The sequence below is a fragment of the Marmota flaviventris genome, chromosome 10 (genome assembly GCF_047511675.1).
Source record: "Marmota flaviventris isolate mMarFla1 chromosome 10, mMarFla1.hap1, whole genome shotgun sequence".
Classification (NCBI taxonomy): Eukaryota; Metazoa; Chordata; class Mammalia; order Rodentia; family Sciuridae; genus Marmota; species Marmota flaviventris.
Window position 1 is genome coordinate 78884556 of NC_092507.1, and position 21728 is coordinate 78906283.

Genomic DNA, 21728 nt, shown 5'->3' on the forward strand with positions numbered 1-21728 from the left:
TAATGAAACTGTAGGAAATAACCTGAAATACAAAAGCAAAGGATTTTACAGTTTCTTGAAAAAACCACTTGTAGATTTTTCCGGAAAAAGTTATCTTGTGTGTAGACTCCAGCAAGAGTTCATACCGCCTTCTCAAGCAACAGACCAACAACAATCAGTAAAAAATATTTCTTCTGTCCATTTATTATAACCAGATAATTAGTGGGAAGAAAACATACTTTAAGTATACAATCTTAAAGCCAACAAAACTGGTGCTAATCCATGGTTTTAAATTTTGAGAATGCCAATAAAGTCACAGATTTGACACATTAACCGACTTAAACCTTTGAGCAGAAAACACTGGGGCTCTTCGCCAAAATGAGGTGCTTCATTTTTGGTTGGTTCAAGGGTACATGCCAGATCTGAATGTACATATGAAAATAATACAAGAGAGAGGATCAGATTTAAGCCTTGCATATCAAGTTTACATGGGGAAAAAAACATTGGGTAGATCAATATACATGCGTCTTTAAGAAATAGCCCTTTGGCCCACAGGAAATACTATTTGAAAATAGAAAAACTATTATTAAAACTGTCATCATCTCTTGCTCATAATGGTCCTGTTTTCACCACACATTTACAATGAGATTTCTTTTCAGTTTTTGTTTTCTGGAGCTGGGGCCTCATGCAATGCTGGGAAAGTGCTCAAACACAGCTACATCCCCACCCCAAGATAAATCCTTTTTAAAGGGCTGGTTGATAATAAGATGGACCCATCAAAAATCTTTAGGATAATGAAATTCAGTTTCGGCCACTAGAAGTACCTGCATGTTGTCAAGTAGTATACTTCCTGAAGTTAAAAGCCACTTCAGCTACACATTTGATGTCTTGAGGTTAAAGAGTGTTTAAAGTCTACAATACAACAAACCATGCTACTAACCCAACATTTTTTTAAAGGAATAATTTTAATATATCTTTGCAATCTTAATTTGTGTTAGTGTGCAAACTTTACCATGCTAAGACATTAGTAAATTCACGTATAAATTTTTAAAACAGCTTCAATGCAAACAATGTTTTAGCAATGGTATTTTGGCTAACATAAATCTACAAAACACCCACTGTTGATGTTTATGGAATGAGGCTTTTCACAGCATTTTTTTAAAAGTCATTAGTCAAAATAGTTATACAGTGAATGTACTGGGGAAATGTAAAAGGGCAGGAATGAAATCTTTTGATTATGTTGATCCTATACCTCCTGCCATTACTGTAGTAATCACATATTTTGATGATGGCTCTCTGGCCCAGGAAAGGGATCTCTGAATCAGAAGCCATTCTTAAAATGCTCAAAATTGTTCTTGAGATAGTGTTTCCTACAAGGGTAACAATGTCCAAATGAACTAAGAGTCATTTGTGTACGAAATTTTCTTCCACAATAATGTTTTTAGATTATTTAGTATCAAAGAATGTTCCATTTCCATTTGATTTGCTGTGACTTTGAGAGCGATACAAGAATAAAGCTGTTTTTCTAATTCTTCACGAATTTCACTTGGAGCACCACGCAATAGGTAGTCTTTGAGTAACTGACAGGCTTTTGCCAAGTTTGGTTGTATTACTTCTGAAGTACATTTCATTGTATTCTGATCACAGCTAGTTCTACAATCCGTGCCATAGACACAGTCCAGATCAGATTCACAGTGACGATCCTTAATAAGTTCTTTCAGGTTTGTCTCTGGCACAATTTTTCTCATATCCACCATTTTCAAATCATACTTTTCATTATATCCTAGATTTTTGGCACTAGTATCACACATGAGGAAGTTTCCATAGGGGCCATGGAAAACATCTTCCACAAATTCTAGAAGTCCTATGGCTATTTTAGCCTTTCTGGGCCATGATGGTGTGAATAATTGATCCATACTTCTTCTGAACCCAGATGGAATAAAAAGTTCAATGACCCATGGAAGGCTTACTCCATAAAGAGAGGTATATTCAACACTTTCCATCACATAAAGGTCACCACAGAATCCCATTAGTTTGGGGGTATGTTCTTTATCTTGAAGTATCACCATGAGAAGAAATTCATTTAACTGAAGAAGTGCCCATGCTGACTTTGCTTCTCCTAAGGAAACCTGGCCATCTTTGTCTCCATCAGCCACTGTTAGGATGAGATTAACCAGTTCAGAAAGGTTTCCTTGGTCACCCAATTTTGCCTGTTCAGACAAGAATTTGGCAAATTATACAGAAGGAAAGAAAAATACAACCTTATGCAACATAATAATTTTCTCTATGGGCATTATTACTATGCTAGTAATAATCTTACTATTGAATCCCCATAAAGGACCTTAATATGTTACATCTCCAAATACTTATGATAATTTAGGTAACATGTTTTATGTAACTACAGTAAAAGCATTTTAAGGATATCTTTGTTAAGAAATGGCCACCCTAACTCCCCGGGGCCTATTAGAACCTTCAGATAGTTAACCAAGACTCGAAGTAATTATCCCTTGTCTTATTCATACATTAACTTTCCAAATTACATTGTAATGAACTCACATCAAAGTTATAAGAGTGAAAATTATTTTCTTCTATTTTGTATTTATCATATTAACAGAATTATTTTGTCCTAACTATAATTGTTCTAATAATAGAGGTTTAAAAGTTTTTGTTAAGGTTCTCTGGGATAAAATAATCTGAAATGTATGTAAATAGCCAAAGAAAAGAAAAGCTTCTGAGTGAAAAGAGCAATAGAGATGAGAAAAATAAATTATTTCCAATACTGCAAATATTTTCATTATTGTATTGTCTTGTATTAATGTTTCTTTAAATTTAAAAAGGAATTGTAAAATGGCCACATAGAGTAAAGAATTAGTCATTTGAGTTCCATTTCTAAAAAAAAAAAAAAAAAATAGTGTATGGGTATCCTCAGAGGTGCTCAAGGAGGCCGACCTCTGTTCTCTGAACCCCAGCAGTCAGACCTGCTCATGTACTAGCATTTCCCCAGGACCAACCTACCCCAAGATGGAGTAGAACACACACATTCACCTGTCACCAAACTGCCATTTTTTTCATTGGAACTAGTGAGAGGGCTGTCAAGTATTTGGGTCTTGGGCCTGCTTCCAGCTGCATATTTGAATTCTTGCTCTGCAGTGGACTACTCCTTGGCTGCAGTCCTCACTCTCCACAGTCACAGGGGCCTTGGACAAGTTGTTACTATGTTCATGGGGATGAATCCCGGAAAGTTTCCAAGGCAGGCCTTTTGGCACTCTCAGCTTTAGCCTTTGCGGAGCTTTATTATTTCAGGTATCATGATGTGGGCATCTGCAAAGTTGTTGCCATGCTGTAGAAACTCTGATTATGACTTAATTTTATGATTTGATTATATGCCTTGATTATATGACTTAATTTTATGAACTGATTATATGCCCCTTTGCCTCTGCTCTGTCATGCCATTCAGCTCACAATAAGGAAGAAATAACAGACAAATCCACTAGAGGACAAAGCTAATCACATGGTTATTTTAGAATTTAGTTGCTGAGGAAAAGGTTTCAGAGGAATTATATCCAAGAAATTATGAGACCCAATTTTGGATTCTAGTGAGTTAATGGGGTTGTCTCCAAGTTCACAAGACTCACAGTATAACTAAATTTTACATTTGAGCTTTTGCCTTTGTCTCTCTTTGTGTGTGTGTGTGTGGGGGGGGGGTGCGGTGGGATGTACCAGAGATTGAATTTAGGGGCACTTGGCCACTGAGCCACATCCCCAGCCCTATTTTGTATTTTATTTAGAGACAGGGTCTCACTGAGTTGTTTAGTGCCTTTCTTTTGCTGAGGCTGGCTTTGAACTTGCAATCCTCCTGCCTCAGCCTCCTGAGCCATTGGATTATAGGCATGTATCACTGCACTCAGCTTAATATGTCAATCTCTTAAAGAGAATTCAGCTTTATTATTGTCAATATGTGATCATATTTCTGCATTTGGGAAATAAAGAATGAAGGCAAAGACTGTTAATTCATGAGTAAACACTTTGCAAAAAATTAGATAGTGGTTTAATTTTTGGAAACTTCCCCGTTGATATCAGCTACTGATGGTTTATGTTGTAGGGAAACTTTAAATTAGGAGATGCTAAAGTCTCAGATTACAGATTTCTAAATCATAGGTAAGAAAGCTTGGAGAGCTTCTAAAATTAGAGAAATTCCAGTTAGAGGAGAGGCCTTCCTTGCAGATGTGTCAGAATATTACAGATTCTAAACAGACTTAATCCTCAAATGTGTTTTACTTGTCCTAAAATAATCTGTACACAAATATAAAATTATAAATAATGAATTGTTTTTCTAACCATAGGGATTGCTAGTGAAAAATGTATTCCATGAAAAGAAAAACAAAATTTAAATTAAATGTTATAAAATAATAATAATAAAAGATTGTAACCAGAGTGTACTCATTTTAATTAATTTATTTATTTTTGAGACAATCTTGTTATGTTGTCCAGGCAGGCCTTGAACCCCTGGGCTTAAGCAATCCTCCTACCTCAGCCTCCCAAGTAGCTGGGACTATGTCACCAAGCCCACCTAGAGTATGCTAATTTTATTATGCTTTTTCTGGTATTAGTTTCAGTGGCAAAATGTATGATACTACAACTAGTTAATGACTCCCCCCTCACACCTGGACACTTTAAACTATTACAAGGAATGTTAAATTAAAGATCTTCCAACATGTATTTTTTTCTTTCTCTGAATTTTTCCCTCAGGACGGAGTTCCCGATAGAGGTCAAATATCAACATTTTAATGATTTAGGGTGAGTTCTGCCAATTCTTCTGGAAGAATATTTCTTTACACTAGCAATGTGTGAATAGATAATCTTACCTTAAATAGACTGTAGACCATCTCTTTGAATTTCTGTACAGTAGTTCCCCTAGTTGGCTTATCAAATAGAACTATTTCTTTTCTTGGCTCCAACTCAGTTCCAAAATCAAGATGAAGAGCTTGTTCCATCTGACATTTCACAACACCTGGTAGATTATCCCAAATCCCTAAATACATCTTTGTGAAAAAGAATGACAAGAGATGTATCACACTAAGTAGAAAACTCTAAAACATATACTATTATATTTTTTAAAATGTTTTTTTTTTTAGTTGTTGGTGGACACATGCCTTTATTTTTATTTATAGGCTCGAACCCAGTGCCTCACCCACGCTAGGCGAGTGCTCTACTGCTGAGCCACAACCCCAGCCCTATACCAGTATATTTTTAAGGTCTTCTTCCTCTACAAAACACAAACAAGCATCAAAACAAACTGAGCTACAAATCTGAAATAATCAAAGACATTTTTCCTTACATGAATTAAAAAAATAAAATGAATGTAATGCATGCCTAAAAATAGCTTTTGAAAAGTCAAAGTAGAAAGATAAAAGGATAAAACAAAATTCTTCCATATTCTATTTCCCTAGTTCCACTCCCCAGAATTAATCATTATTAAGTATCTATTTATTAAACTAACATTATATAGCATTTACTACATCTTATGTTGTGCTGGAGTCCCTGAGTCCCTGTGAGCAGTCCCTGTGGAAAATGCATGCAGCTCTGAGTGAAGCTGAAGCTGCAAGGGAGACCCCAGACAGAGATGCCAGGAAGGCGAATGTGTGCTGAGGGAGGCTGCAGGCAACGTGGCCACGTGGGCTGCAACCAGCAAGGCCGTGGGGTGGGGCTTCCCAAGCTTTTGGCAGCCCACATTCTGCCAGTGTGTTCTGAATCCTATAGTTGTAGGATTTAATGTTTGCCCTGCTGGGTTTTGGTCTTGCTTTGGTTCAGTCCCTCCTTTTACTCCCCTATTGTTCCATTTTGGAATGGGAACATTTACCCTGTGCCATTGTATTGTGGGAATGTGCAACTTTTTATTTTTACAGGGGCTCACAACTGAATTTGCTTTGTGTCCTGGAAGAAACTGTGGAGTGATGCCGAGGCAGTGAAGACTTTGGGACTCGGGATGGTCTGAATGTGTTCTGCGTTGGGAGATGGATATGAATGTTTGGGGAGCCAGGAGCAAAATGCTATGGTTTGAATGTGTCCCCAAAGGCCTACGTGTTAAAGGCTTAGTCCCCAATCTGGAGCTGTTGGGAGGTGGTAGAATCTTGACTCAGGAGGCTGAAGCAGAAGGATTGCAAGTTTGAGGCCAGCCTTGGCAACTCAGGAAGATCCTGTCTCAAAATTTAAAAAGATAAATTAAATTTAATTTAAAAAGGACTGGGAATGTAGCTCAGTGGTACAGCATCCCTGGGTTCAATCCCTACTATCACAAAAAGATGGGGTGGGGGAGATGGGGCCTAATCGGAGGTATTAAGTCATTGGGGATATACTCTCAATGGGACACCAGTCTCTTCTGCTTTTCCATTCCTTGGTCATGAAGTGAATGAATTCTGTTGTGATGTGCTCTCAAAAGGATGTACTGCCTTGCCACAATCCCAAAAGCAAGGAGGCCAACTTACCATGGACTGAAAGCTCTAAAACTGAGCCAAAAATAATCCTTTCTTTGTTTCAAGTTGAGTATCTGAGGTATTTTGTTGCAGTAATGGAAAGCAGACTGACAGTCTACTAATTAATTTTATTATTTTAATACTTACACTAACCCTATGAGGTAGGTAATATAATTACCATTTCATTGATGGGGAAACTGAAGCAGATAGGTAAAATAACATCTGGAAGTAAAAAGTAGTGGCAATGCCAGTATTTGAACCCAGAAGTCAGGACTCATAGCTTATGGTCTTAACCACTAGGACAGCCTGCCTCTCTTATTTCTACATAAAAAAAAAAATAAATGAGAACCATATTAATTAATAACAAAACAAAACAAAAATCCAAACAAAGCAGATTATATCATGCCCCTCCTTCAAACCCTCTATTAAACTCCCAATTCAATTAGAATGAAGTCCAAAGTCCTTTCCTTTGCTTGTTAAGCCCCTTTGGAGATGGCCTGGTGTACTTCTCCATCCTAGTCTTTACCACTTTGCTCTCTGGTTCTTTATTTTTTGAGCTATGCTGGTCTTTCTCTTCTCTAAACCAACCAAGCTTCTTCCTGTTTCACGTGTGTTGGTTCCACTTGCAGCGTATTCTCTGAGTTCTTCATAGGGACAGTTCCTTCACTTCATTCAATTATTAGCTCCAATGTCACCTTAGGAAGGCCTTTTCTAACCCCCAATCTATAATAAGAGTCCTCTCCCATCCCCTGGCACCTGGAACCCATTCTGTTTTGCTTTCCTTCTGTCTTTTAAATTATCTATTTATTCATTTATGATATCTTCTCTCACATTAAAACACAAAGCACACAAGGCCAGAGGCTTTGTCTGTCTTGTTCCCCACAGTCTCACCCAATACATCAAAAAGTGCCTGGCATACAACTGACACTCAAATGCTGGAGATTCAGTCAGAAATCCTCTTATACATGATTAGTAGTGTCAACTTGAAAATTATTCAAAATTTCTAACAAATAATATATACTCATATTGGGAAATTTAGAAGTAGGATGAATATAAAAATGTAATTTTTCCCTGCCCAAGTTTTGTTGTATCTTATTCCAGTCCAATAGCATCCTATTTTTACTTACATTTCTTTGATGGGGAGGTAGAATTTTTTTCATTATGTTTATCAGCTGTTTATGGTTCTTTTGTGATTTAGCTCAGCCTATGCCTATAATTTAATTCTTTGTTCATGCATGAGCTCAAATGTTATCTCTCAAAGGTCTTCCCTGATCATCTCCTCTAAAGCATCTCTACCATCCCTCTTCCCCATTCTCTACCAACTCACCTGTGTGCCTCCTATATATAGAACACACCATAGCCGATAATTGTTTTGTTTATCTATCAACTGCTTGTGTCTCTCATCTCTCTGGGGGAAATGTAAGGTTCATAAGAGAAGTAATCTTATCTTTTTTCTTTGTTTTTTTTCCAGTATTGGGGATTGAGCCCAAGGGTTTCACATATGCTAGACAAGCATTCTACCACTGAGCTACACTCCCAGCCCTTCTTATTTTTTACTTTGAAATAATTAAAATAGTATCTGGGGATACACAGGGAATAGAGAAGAAATAAGTATCTGTTGAATGAATGAATTAAAGCCTATAAAACTGAATTACATGTAATGTCCTAAAACTCTGGTTCAAAAATTATTTTAATAATGCCTTTAGTTTAAGGTAGAATTAAAGCTTACTGACATTCTGGAGTCTTTATTCATAATGTCCATACCTGATTGTTGGGCTTGGTAGATAAACATTTTCCAAAATAAAGCGTTTCCGTAACACAGAGGCTATTACATGCGGGCCCATCGATAACTCCAGTCTTGTACTTGTCACACTAAAAACCAGGAGATAAAAAAAAAGTAGTTAATAAAAAAAGGTTCATGGGAAGAAACATCTGAAAGATATCAATAAAAGGTATTTTTATCCTTTAAGAGAAAGTTTTCTGATGAAAAGAATGTGGGCTTTGGATTTAGATAGAAGTGTATTTGAATCCATCTGCTCTATTACTTTCTACCTCTATGATGATGAAAGGGAGCTTCTTAGTATTTTTTTTTTTTTTTTGGTGCTGGGGATTGAACCCAGGGCCTTGTGCTTGTGAAACAAGCACTCTACTAACTGAGCTACACCCCCATCCCTGGGGGCTTCTTGTGTGCACAGAAGTTTGAAACTATTTTTCCCACGTAGAGTGGTCTAAGGTGGTAGAATCCCTACTTCCTCCAACAATAGAAACATTCCATTTGAAAAATTTTAAATAAAGTTATGTCTGTCATTGTGTCATCCTTGAGTCAAACAAAAACAAAAAGAAAATGAGAAAAACGCAAACTCCATATTTGATAAAATAAGGTACCAATGTAATCCTAGGCACAATACAATAATTGAGGGTGATCTACTAAACCCAGAGATTATACCAGAGCCCCCAAATAGGCTGAGATTAAACACCTGCTGAGGCCTGGGTTCTCAAAATGGGCAGGGCACCAGGCAGGAGGTGCATCTGAGGAGCAGAACCATCTTCTGGTTTACAAGGAAGGTTTGAGGGGCACAAGCTTCCGGGACTTCCCAGAACACCACCAGACACCATGAAGTAGTGGAACAAGGTGGGGTTGTATGATAAAATCCTTAAACATGTTAACTTTGTTGGAGGCAGTCTTGTGATGGACTACAACAGCTGGGAGAGACAAGAGCCCTGTACCTCCTGCAGAGATACACAGGCTAATATGTCTGTGTGAGGTCTCTGTCTCTGCCTCACCTCTTGTCTGTTCCTCAACACACACACACACACACACACACACACACACACACACACATATACCCAACAATCAGCTTCACTGCTAGCTCAGTTCACTGCCCAGTTGCTGTCTGTAAATAGTTGACTGAAAAAAACAATTCACATAGGAATGAGTAATAACTAAAAAAATAAGCAAGAGATCTATACAGTAAACTTAAAAGAATTAGGAGGAAAGAAATAGGAAAAGCAAAAATCAGATAAAGAAAATTTCCAGAAAAAAATGTTATCATGAAGTAGAACAAATATGTTGCTATGAATTCAAAGGATTTACTGAAACAGTTTAAAATAAATTGTGGTATATTTAGAAAATAAACTACTTAGTAATTAAAATGAAAGAAATAAGCTCATATACATCTACATGGAAAATATTTGTAATGTTAAGAGGCAGAAGTTGCAGATTGACACGTGGGATCTAGTACCACTTACTGAAGTTTAGAAGCATACAAAGACTCTGGGAGTGCAGCTTAGTGGTAGAATATTGCTTACCCTGCATGAGACCCTGGGTCTGATCCCCAGCACAGGGGAAAAACATGCAAAGTAATACCATGTGTTGTTTATGTGCCTACAAATAGGTAAGGAAAGTATGAAAGCATAATGGCAGGACACCCACCATACTCAAGAATGGATATTCTGGAGGAGGAAGACTATCTAGGAAGATACAGAGAACTTCAACTGTACCTGTAATGTTTTATTTCTTTGGGAAAATGGAGCAAATATGGTAAAAGCTTACGATTTGTTAAGAAGGTGGTAGATACATAGGTGTTTGTCAAATTGTTTTCTTTATGCCAACATTGTCCTAAGCAGTTTGCATGTATATCTCTTTAATCCTCAAAAATTTCCTTATGGAATAGGGTTAGCACTTTCTCTTCATTGATAAGAAAACAGACAAGCCAGGTGCAATGGTGTAAGCTTGTAATCCCAGCAGCTTGGGAGGCTGAGGAAGGAGGATGGTAAATTCAAGCAATTTAATGAGACCCTGCCTCAATAATAATAATAATAATAATAATAGTAGTAGTAGTAGTAGTAGTAGTAGTAGTAATGGGGCCGGGGATGTGGCTCATTGTTAAAGTGCCTGTGGATTCAATCCCCAGTACCAAAAAAAAAAAAAAAAAAAAGGAAAAAGAAAACGAGACAAGGGAAGTTAAGAAGAGGTTAAGAAGGCTATGGTTGTGGCTCAGTGGTAGAGCACTAGCATGTGGGAGGCACTGGGTTTAATCCTCAGCACCACATAAAAATAAATAAATAAATAAAGGTCCATTGACAACTAAAAAACAGTTAAAAAAAGAAAAAAAAAAAAGAGAAGAGATTAAGAACCAGGCACACCTGTAATCCAAACAAGTCAAGAGGCAGAGGCAGGAGGATCACAGGTTTGAGGCCAGCCTGGACAACTTAGCTAGATCCTGGCTAAAATTTAAAATAATTAAAAAAAAAAAAACGGCTGGGTGTGGTCCTGGGCTCATTCCCTAACTGGGGTGGAAGGAGTTAAGAAACATGTAGAACAGGTTCATGGTAGAGCTAGAATCTGAGCCTATATAGTTTGCCTCCAGAGCTTTTAACCAGTTAGGTTAGGTACAAGAACTATAATTACCTGTGTTGGAGAGGAACTAGTAGAGCAGGGTTAGTACTGACTAGGTCAAATGCCCCTCCCAAGCGTTCCCATTAAAAATTTGCAGGCACACTCATTCCTTGATAGTCTTCATCCTCCACACAAGCAACTCAAAACAGGGCCAGGATATTCATCTTTGTTTCCTCAGGGTTTTGAACAATGCCTGACATAATCAATCACAGATATGAGTGTAAATATAATATATGTAACACATATAATGCACCTGTCAATTGGATGAGTGAGTGAAGTAGATGCTGGGTTTTTACATGGGAGTAACAAATAGCTCTCCTCCTCTTCCTCCTTCTTCTCCTCATCCTCTTCCCACCCCTCCCCTTTTTGTACTGGAGATTGAACCCAGGGGTGCTCTACCACTAAGCTACATCCCCAGCCCTATTTATTGATTTATTTTTATTTTGAGACAGATCTCACTAAGTTGCTGCAGCTGGCCTTGCACTTGCAATCCTCCTGCCTCAGGCCCACAAATTGGTGAGATTAGAGGCATTCACCACTGTGCCCAGCTCAGAAGTAGCACATTCTATCATGAAGAACTTCTGGGATAGGATTGAAAGAGCTGTCACTTCCAGCGTCCTGTCTTTTTTTTTTTTTTTTTTTTTTTTTTGAGAGAGAGAGAGAGAGAGAGAATCTTTTAATATTTATTTTTTAGTTATCGGTGGACACAACATCTTTGTTTGTATGTGGTGCTGAGAATCGAACCCGGGCTGCACGCATGCCAGGCGAGCGCGCTACCACTTGAGCCACATCCCCAACCCAACATTTCGTCTTTTATTCTGCCCAAAGTCAAGATTTAAAAGTACCTCACTGCCCCATGCATCTTCCAAATGAATAAGCTTGAAGCTGTGCATTTCTCTCCTGAGCTTATATTCTTCCTTCATTCTTTCTTTATATTCCCAAATCTAACATTATTTTCCCTGCTAGACAATAATTTGATCTGAAGGCACAGAGTTGGTCACATCCATCTTTGAACTTCCTCTGTAGCACATAGCATAGTTTGCTGTTTAAATGTTCAATAAATGTTTATTAACTAACCAACACAGTGGTTTTGGGTTTAAAATCTCATTGGAAGCCAGCCACAAGGAAGACTGAGGCAGGAGCAGGAGGCTTGTTTGAGCCTAAGGGGTTCGGGGCCAGCCTAGGCAACACAGCAAGACCATATCTTTAAGAAAAAAAAAAAAACTGGGGAAAAATTATTACTTTTCCATGACACCTAAAATGTTTTGTTTTACTTTAAAGCACAAACTAAGTTTCTTAGTAAACTGCTAAGCAGTGAAGTATTTAGCTACTAGAATCAAATTTCTTGTTTTGAGCAAAGGCCTTAAGCCAACCCGCATCAAAGAGGTAGTCACAAAATCACAAAGAACAGGCTCTTCAACTTGTGGTTTCTATCACAAACCAAAAGCAAATTTCCCACATACTTTTGTGAAAAGGAGAGTTAGTTGAGTTTTGTTTTATTTTTCAGGCATACTCATACACATAAAACTTTAATCACAGAAAGTAATATGATAGTCAAATAAAAAGACACAGACATTATAATGCATGTTCAATGTTACAATAATCAGCAAAAAATGTCAAAGGTTTATCCATTCCTGAGATTTTTATTATCCTGATTCTACCACCACCTCTTTGCTTGCACTTCTCTCACACTACCAGAAGATGACACTCTTGAGCTTCATTTAAAAAAACCCACCCATGTTGAAGGAATAATTTCATGAACTACAGGAATTGTACCACAAGGGGGCAATAACAATAAACACATGTATAGCAGTAGGTTTTAAATAACTTTATAAGATCCACATTCTAAAAATCTATTTCAGGCATCAATTTCAGACTTCAGCTTCTCCTTAGTAAGGGGAAATAAAAGTAGAGTTGGGTTGTTCACAGTGCCTGAAAACCCTCCACGTCTCTAGTCCACCCCCTTTCCCATTCCCTGTACCAACTCTTGTTATATCTTCATCATCTTCTGCACTCACATTACCTTCCAACTTCTCATTCTCTGCTTCTGACTTCTCTGTATTAGCCATTAAAGGTGTTCTTTCCCTGTACACAACACACACCTTCTCTATTCTTTCCTTTCCTACTGTATAATGACCATAATTTTTAAATTTATTTAAAAAAATTTTTTTTTAGTTGTAGATGGACATGATATCTTTATTTAATTTATTTATTTTTATGTGGTGCTGAGGATTGAACCTAGTGCTTCACACATGCGAAAAAAGCACTTTACCACTGAGTCATAACCCCAGCCCCATAATTTATTTTAAAATTCCCCAATAAACACAATATGGTATTTGCGTTGTTGTTGTTTGCAGGTTATAGTCCAGGTATCTTTAATATCATAACCAAGGTTGCACAGGTGTGTTCCGTTGGAGCTCTAATCAGGAAGCCAATGTTTCAGAGGCAACTAACTACTCAAAGTACTTCTATATTCCTTATATCAAGTTTGATCTATTTCTCAGATTTTTTTTTCTTTTTTAACTGTGCTGGGGATGGAACCTAGGGCTTCACACATGCTAAGCATTCTAACAAGCTATACTAGTCCCATTTAGAAACAGGATTTTATTGGTAAAATCTGTGGCTTATCAGAGAGCATGATGACAGTTAGAAATGAACTATCATTGATGAAATTAAAGATATTTAACATTTAAGATATTTATTGGCTAAAATATAAGATATTCTATACACTTTCATTAAGAGGGAGTAGGAACCAGTTGGAGCTATAATCTTTCTCTTTAAATAGGTTCTCTGAACTAATCCTTATATAATAGATGTTTCTCAAACCTGAAGGAAATTCAGATCACCTGTAGGCTTCTTAAACTACAGACTGCTGGACCCTAGTCTCAGAGTTTCTGACTCACTAGATCTTGGGTGAGACTGAAAATGTGCACTTATAGATGATGCTGATGCTGGTGGTCAATGTAGACATTTTGGGAATTGTTGGTTCAGAATTTCTAGCTGCCCTGATGGTAATTATAAGTTAACAAAACCTGTCTTGGGAGTATCATTGCTTCTGCCTTGAGTAAATCTTTCATGCTAGTTGACAGTGCACCTAAAAGGACAAAATTAGGACTTTAATGAGTGTACAGACAGGTTATAGGAAATGTTTTAGGACTGTTTGCAAATAGATATATGTGTTGCAGATGTTTTGTGTATGGGTGAGTGTGTGTGTGTGTGTGTGTTACTGGGAATTCAGCCCAGGACGGCAAGCATGCTAGGCAAGCACTGTACCACTGAACTACATCCCAAGCCCGTCTTTAATTTTATTTGCCAAGGCTGGTCTCAAACTTGTAATCCTCCTGCCTCAGCCTCCTGAGTAGCTAGGATTATAGGCATATTCCACCATGCTCAGCCAAATAAATGTTTTATAATAAATGCCTATTTGTATACCAGAAAATATTTTCATTATAATCTAGTAATAAGTTGCATGGAAGTAGTTAGTCTTCACCTGTGTCAAATATTTTCAGTGGTTCAATTTTCTTTTCAATCTCTATGCCTTTTATTTATTTTTCTTATTATAGTGGCTAGGATATTCAGTAAAATATAGAAGTGAGGAAAATGTACATCCTTACCTTGATCCTGATCACAGACATTATATATTCAGACTTTTACCATTACACATGATGTTGGATATAGGGGTTTTTGTAGTTAGATTGAAAAATTTCCTTTGTGTTCTTTTTTTTTGGGGGGGGGGGAGTTACTGGGTATTGAACTCAGGGGCACTTGACCACTGAGCCACATCTCCAGCCCTATTTCATATTTTATTCAGAGACAGGGTCTCACTGAGTTACTTAGTAAGCGCTTCACATTTTGTTGAGGCTCGCTTTGAACTCACGATCCTCCTGTCTCAGCCTCCAGTCCTTTGTATTCTTAGTTGCTAAGAATTTACTGATTTTTGTCAAATGTATCAATTCAGATAATCCTATCATTTTCTCTTTTATTCCTTCTCCATGATAAAAGATTTTCAAATACTGAATCAATCTTGCATTACAGGAATATATTTACTTTGTCAGGCTCCACTATCTTTCAAACAGAATTTAAGGACTCTTGATAGATCAAACTGGATTAGCTCAATTTAAAATAATTTCCAGACAGGTATGGTAGCACACACCTAAAATCCCAGCTACCCAGAAGTCTAAGGACGGAGGATCTTAAATTTGAGGCTGACCTGAGCAATTTAGCAAGACCCTGTTTCAAAGTAAAATTTAGAAAAAGGAATAGGGATAGTTCAGTAGTAAAGGACTTGTCTTGCATGCTTGAGGCCCTGGGTTCAATCCCCCGTACACACACACACACACAAAAAAAAAAAAAAAAAGGAAAACAGAAAAATCCCAGCTGAAAGGTGGAAGCAACCTAAATGTCCATCAATGGATGAACAGTAAATAAAATGTGGTATTTACATATAATGGAATATTATTCAAACTTTAAAAGGAAGGAAGTTGTGACATATGCTGCAATATGGATGATCCTTAGGGACATAATGCTAAATGAAATATGCTAGTCATTAAAAAGACAAGTCCTGTATTATTTCACTTCTATGAGGTATCTAAAGTAAACTTTAGAAACGGAAAGTAGAATTGTGGTTGCCAAGGAATGGAAGGAGGAGAAAGGGGAGTTGTTCAACATGTATAGTTTCAGTTTTACGAAATAAAAAAATCACAAAGACACAATAATGTGAATATACTTAACACTATTGAATCGTACATTTAAAAATAGTTAAGATGGTAAATGTTATATTTTTTTACAACTTATTTTTCAGCAGCTTCTAGAAACAGAAGTCTATAGTCATGGTCACTTATCTCCTCATCCCAACTTGACCCAACAGTTTGGCTTTTAACTCTATTATATTTTACAAATACTCCCAACCCATTTAACAATGAACTCTGAATTGCGGATTTCAATTCTTACATTATTTAACTTCCTTCAGCATTTGTCTTTGTTGGCCTCCACTGCTTAAAAACTATTTCCTAATGACGTCTCTTCTCATGTTTTTCTCTTCTTTCTTGGTAACTCCTTACCAGTCTTCTTTATGGAGTTCTCTTCCTTTCTCACAATTTAAAATATTATTTTCCCGGGGTTTATTCTACTTCCTTTGGGTTCTCTGTACACTGTCACGAGTGAGACGTTTATTCCTATGGCACTGATGAGCCTTGGCTCTGTCTCCGCCCACGGCCTGCTCTTGAGCTAAATACTGAAGTGCTCCCTGGGCATCTCTTGTCTCCATCTGGATAGCCTACAAGCACTTCACACTTAAGCTACCCTCAACTGAACTCACCCTCCCCTGGCCCTCTCTCCCAGGTTTATCTTTCTTTATTCCCATTATCCATCCTCCACCTGGCTCCTCTATGATTGAGAGTTCAAAGTTCTACCTCGGTTCTGCACCACTTCTAGCTGATCTTTGTGGCTACTAAAGAAGCGAGCACAGACTTCAGTTGTCTGGAAGTATAAATTTATTTTTATTCCTCATGCCACCAAATCTCTTTTTGTTTGGTTTTTTGGTTTGTTCATCTAAGTTTTTGGTGCTGTAGATCAAATACATGTGCTAGGCAGATGCTCTACCACTGAGCTACATCTCTAGCCCCACATCTCCAAATTCAGTTGGTCACCAAGTGCTGGCAATCCAATCACTTCCTTAGTGTCTTTGTTTCTTGCCCTCCATTCCTGCTGCCAGGGGCATAGTTTCAGCTTCCTCACTTTGCGTCTGTATTACTGCAGATACCATGAAACTCATCTTCCTGTTGTGATGTCTTCAATTCACCCATTACACTGCATCTTGTGACATTTAGGGTAGGGATTACTGGGGATTGAGTCCAGGGGTGTTCTACCACTGAGCTACATCTCTAGCCCCACATCTCCAAATTCAGTTGGTCACCAAGTGCTGGCAATCCAATCACTTCCTTAGTGTCTTTGTTTCTTGCCCTCCATTCCTGCTGCCAGGGGCATAGTTTCAGCTTCCTCACTTTGCGTCTGTATTACTGCAGATACCATGAAACTCATCTTCCTGTTGTGATGTCTTCAATTCACCCATTACACTACATCTTGTGACATTTAGGGTAGGGATTACTGGGGATTGAGTCCAGGGGTGTTCTACCACTGAGCTATATCCCCAACCCTTTTTATTTTCTGAGACAGGATCTCACAAAGTTGCTCAGGCTGGCCTTGAACTTTCGATCCTCCTGCCTCAGCCTCCTGAGTCACTCGGATTACAGGTGTGTGCCATTATGCCTCACTAGTCATTCTATTCCTGAAATGTAGCAATAGTCATATCTTTATAGTCTTGTTCATGCCAATTTTTCAAAATTCAGCTCAAATACAATGTTTCCCAGAAAGCCTTACAGACCTTGTTCACTAGGGTTGCCCATACCAATACTGCATAGGACATACTTATATTATATAAATATATATATATATATATAATTTTTCATTTATTGTCAATATTTAGAATATGCTTATACTCCAAAAAGTATTTATAGCTTATTTTAAATTCAAATTTATCTGAGCATCTTGTATTTTTATTTGCTACTTCTAGCAACCCTATTCTCAGTGATGTATTCTTCCTTTTCATTTTTCCATATCCCCTACTAGCCTGTAAGCATCTCTAGGACAGGGAAATGTCTCATCTCCACCTCCCCAGGAACTAGCATAACACAAGGAATCATAAACTAAATGTTTAACTAAAAGAATATAGCATTTTAGGGCTGGGGCTGTAGCTTAGTGGCAGAGCATTTGCCTAGCATGTGTGAGTCACTGGGTTCCATCCTCAGCACCACATAAAAAATTAAATAAATAAAATGAAGGCATGCTATCCATCTACAACTATATAATTTTTTAAAAAAAAGAATATAGTATTTTTTTGTTTGCTTCTTTCTTCTAAGTTGTTTTCAATCTTTAGTCTCTTTATTGCTTCATAGGAATGATATTAAGGATAACAATGATATCACCTATTTCAGGATTATAGTGACTCTTGCATGATATAAAAGAGCAGCATAATACATCAAAAGTCACCAGAAATACTACCATAATTTAGCCACTAAGATTACCTGGATTGGGGTTGTAGCTCAGTGATAGAACACTTGTCAAGTATGCACAAGACTCTGGGTTTGACTTTCAGTACCACGAAAAATAATAAATAAATTAATTAAAAACCAAAATGATTATTCTTTGGATAGGGCTTATATTTCTTAATATTTGAAACAAATTTATTTAGTAAATGTAAATTCATAAAGAGATTGGTAACCTAACCTAAGTTTGCATAAAGGGAGCAGGACTGTACTTTTCATATAAGGAAAAAAATTGAGCTTGTTCTTTAAAAATGGTATGTCCCAAGTAGTATTGGTTCAGTACACTTAATGGCATAAAATGAACTGTCAAGTCAAATAATAATTGATCCTAAGCAAAGGCAAAGCTAATTGACATGGTTATATATTACTATCTAATTGGAAACATGGCTCTAAATATCTTAAATTTAGTATATCTTAAGCTAGTTGCTTTAAGCAATAAGCCATTAGCTCTAGAAATTGAATCTCAAAAGAGACTTAATAACATTTAGGGGCCCTTTTATCTTTTAATGCTTCCATTTTAAAAGGTATACTCTCAAAAAAAAAAAATATGGAAGAAGCTCCTAAAGGGGGAAAAAAAAAAGCATGTTGCTTTAGTAGCCACCAAGGTCAGCTAGAAGTAGTACAGGGCCTCACATGACCCAGGTGGGACTTTGAACTTTCAGTCAGAAATAGTCAGCCAATCTCAGTATGAAACAATGTGATCCTAAGAAAAGCATAGAAGGGAAGTATTTCTCCTGGCTTCTGGTTTTTTCTTTATTTTATGGAAAAAACAAACAAAACAGGCTATGTCAAGGGAATCTTACCTACAGAGTCAAACTGTGCAAGATTTCTTCATTGTTAGGTACCAAATAGGATTTGTTGAAATAATGAATGAATTAGGAATTTCTATAATCAGAGAAAATCCGCAATGAATCACATAACACATTATGCAATCAGCTTGTTAGAAAAAGAAACAAAGAAAAAAAAAAGGGTATTTCCAAGCACATCTGACTAGGGTTACTGGTCGCTGTCATTTTTAGAAAGCGGCTTCTAAACAAAGAGCCAAACAGTTCTCATTCCTTACAACTTAAGTGCAAGTTGACCTTGCTTTTGGGGGTTATATCATTCTACTCCACTTCCCTTCTACAAGTTTTAAAGGCTTATTATTCATTTCACTAGAATCAAGCCCTAAATAATAGGTATGACTGTAGAATGTTTCATATTTTCTCTTCTTTTCAAACCAGGGTCACACTATGTTATGTAGGCTGTTCTTAATCTTGGTGAACTCAAGAGATCCTCCTGTCTCAGCCTCCTGAGTAGCTGAGATTACAGCTCCATGCTTTTATTACAATTGAAAACAAAAGCCAAGCCAAGCACAAGCACAGTGGCATGGTCCTGTAATCTCATCTACTTGGGAGATTGACATAGGGCATTATTTGAGCTCACTGGGTTTAAGACCAGCCTGGGCAACAGAGTGAGGGGAAGGAAGGAAGGAAGGAAGGAAGGGAGGGAGGGAGGGAGGGAGGGAGGGAGGAAGGAAGGAAGGAAGGAAGGAAGGAAGGAAGGAAGGAAGGAAGGAAAGAGAGAGAAGGAAGGAAAGAAATCTAAAACTGAAAACAATAAACTTGAATTCAATTTCAGATCAATGTACAATGTGAAAAATTTATCTCAGTTTTCATTGCTAGCTTCCTAGAAGCTCAAAATTAAGATTGAGCATTACCTAGATCTTATAACAAAATTTACCCATTGGTTAAAGATGGTTCTCAGGGATATAATACTAATATTCTATACTAATTTTAAATGTTGAATAGAAGATACTTCCCCCCCCCCAGTACTGGGGACTGAACCCTTATAACATTCTCCTTACAGTGCATAAGCACTCTACACTGAGCTACATCACCAGCTCTCCACACTTTTTTTAAAATTTATTTTTTAGTTGTAGTTGGACACAATATCTTTATTTATTTATTTTTATGTGGTGCTGGGGATCGAACCAAGGGCCTCGCGTGTGCTAGACAAGCACTCTACCACTGAGCCACAACTCCAGTCCCCCCTCTACCCTTTTTAAAATTAAATTTTTGGACAGGGTCTTACTAAATTGCCTCAGGCTGGCTTCAAATTTACAATCCTCCTGACTCAACCTCCCAAGTAGCTTGGATGACAAGTATGCAGCACCACATCCAGCTAGAAATATACTTGATTACTAAATTAGACTGATTCACACAGTACATAATTTACATGAAATACATGCTCGATTTGTTTGATGTTCTCAGTTTGTTTTAAAATTTTACCTTAAAGAGACAAAAGAGAAAAATATATTAATTTATAGACAACCAGAAGTTTCAACTAAGTCTAAGATTCAGAGGCTACTACATGTTCCCGGTGTTGCTGGCCCAGTGTTCATTAGCATTTAGCTCTTTGTGATAAAAATGCCAAGTAAGCCTGGTTTATAATTAGAAGGAGAAAGAGTCTCCTTAGTGCCCTTCCAAATTCTTTTTATTCTTTAAGGCTCTACAACTGAATCTTCTCTACCAAGCCTTTCTCTACCATGCTACCTACAATGATCTCTCTATTCACTATTCATTTAGCACAAACCTTTAAAGAAAGTTTTCTTTCTTTAAAGGTTTGTACTAAAATACCCATAGTATAAATTAGATCATTTTATCTTGATGTGATATGTTTTTGATATGTCAACGTGGCTAGACTATCGTTCCCAGTTATTGAAGCAAACAATCTAGGTGTTGCTGTGAAGGTAATTTGTAGATGTGACTTAAGTCTATAATCACTTGACTTTAAGAGAGATTATCCTAGATAATCTGAGTAGTTCTAATTCAGGCAGTTGAAGGGTCTTAAAAGCAATGCTGCAGCTTCTCTGGAACAAATTCTGCTTATAGTCAGTATCTTCAGCGGTGCCACAGAGTTCCAGCCTGCCTTTCCTCACAGTCAACTATGTGGCTTTTGTATGGGACAAGCCAATTCCTCGCAATGAACCTCTTTATATTAGTTTTGCTTCTTAGTAGAACTCTGACATACCTGTCCATATAATGTTGTGTGGTGCACATAGATATCTTCCCAGCTATATACTCAAGGGCAAGGAACTGGAGAAAATGCTAAGTGCTAGGCACAGTAAATGAACTCATTCTACCCTCACAATACCTGTAAGGTATTATTAATCGCCATTTTACAAAAGTTAAGTAACTTGCCCAAGCTTGTATAGCTCAGAGGGCAAAGCTGGAACTCAAACCTGAGGTTCTTTTATTCTAATGCTTATACCTTTAAGCAGAAAAGCACTAGATAGGACCTAGAAATGGACAAAGGGGGAAAAAGACACACACAGAGAAGAAAGCCATGTAAGTCAAGATAGACCACGATTTCTAAGCAGACTTAAACTGCTTCTTACACATTTGCTTCCTAACTCCTAAACAATGATCTCAGCATGGAGTCAAAACTCTAGTTGGGACAGCTAATGATATTCTAGGAAAATCTCTGAATCACAATGTTATGGTTATAGCAATAGTAAATACTAGGGTATGTGCCCTGGGCCAATGAAAATAAATCAAGAACTTGAAAACTTTTTTTTTTTTTAATCTAGTAGGTATGTTGGAGCATCATTCAGTGTTAGAGGGCCAGGTTAATTTGTTCAATTTCACTTTATCTTCATAAAACCTGTGATACAGGTAAGGCAGAGATACTTTCCTCACCTGTAAAATGGAATTGAAGCGAGCCAATGAAACAAAGTCACTTACTCAATCACAAGGTACATCACAAAAAAGGGAGAGGCTGGTGCTTTGACTG

General features: G+C 37.4%; 1 protein-coding gene and 1 pseudogene across 2 annotated transcripts in view; one reads left to right on the top strand and one right to left on the bottom strand.

Annotated features, from left to right (window-relative positions):
* Nucleotides 1-158: 158 nt before the first annotated feature.
* Dipk1a (divergent protein kinase domain 1A) overlaps nt 159-21728 on the bottom strand; it is a 105098-nt gene continuing 83528 nt past the window's right edge. Inside the window, exons 3-5 of one of the 2 annotated variants that reach the window (XM_027935094.3) lie at nt 8217-8324; nt 4845-5021; nt 159-2189 (exon numbers count right to left, since the gene is read on the bottom strand). In XM_027935094.3, coding sequence (XP_027790895.1) covers nt 1377-2189; nt 4845-5021; nt 8217-8324 — 1098 coding nt within the window. In that variant the 3' untranslated portion in view covers nt 159-1376. The remainder of the gene's footprint in view (nt 2190-4844; nt 5022-8216; nt 8325-21728) is intronic. The other variant, XM_071618053.1, reaches the window with a different exon arrangement.
* Nucleotides 2895-3334, top strand: LOC114092548 (succinate dehydrogenase [ubiquinone] cytochrome b small subunit, mitochondrial pseudogene; annotated as a pseudogene).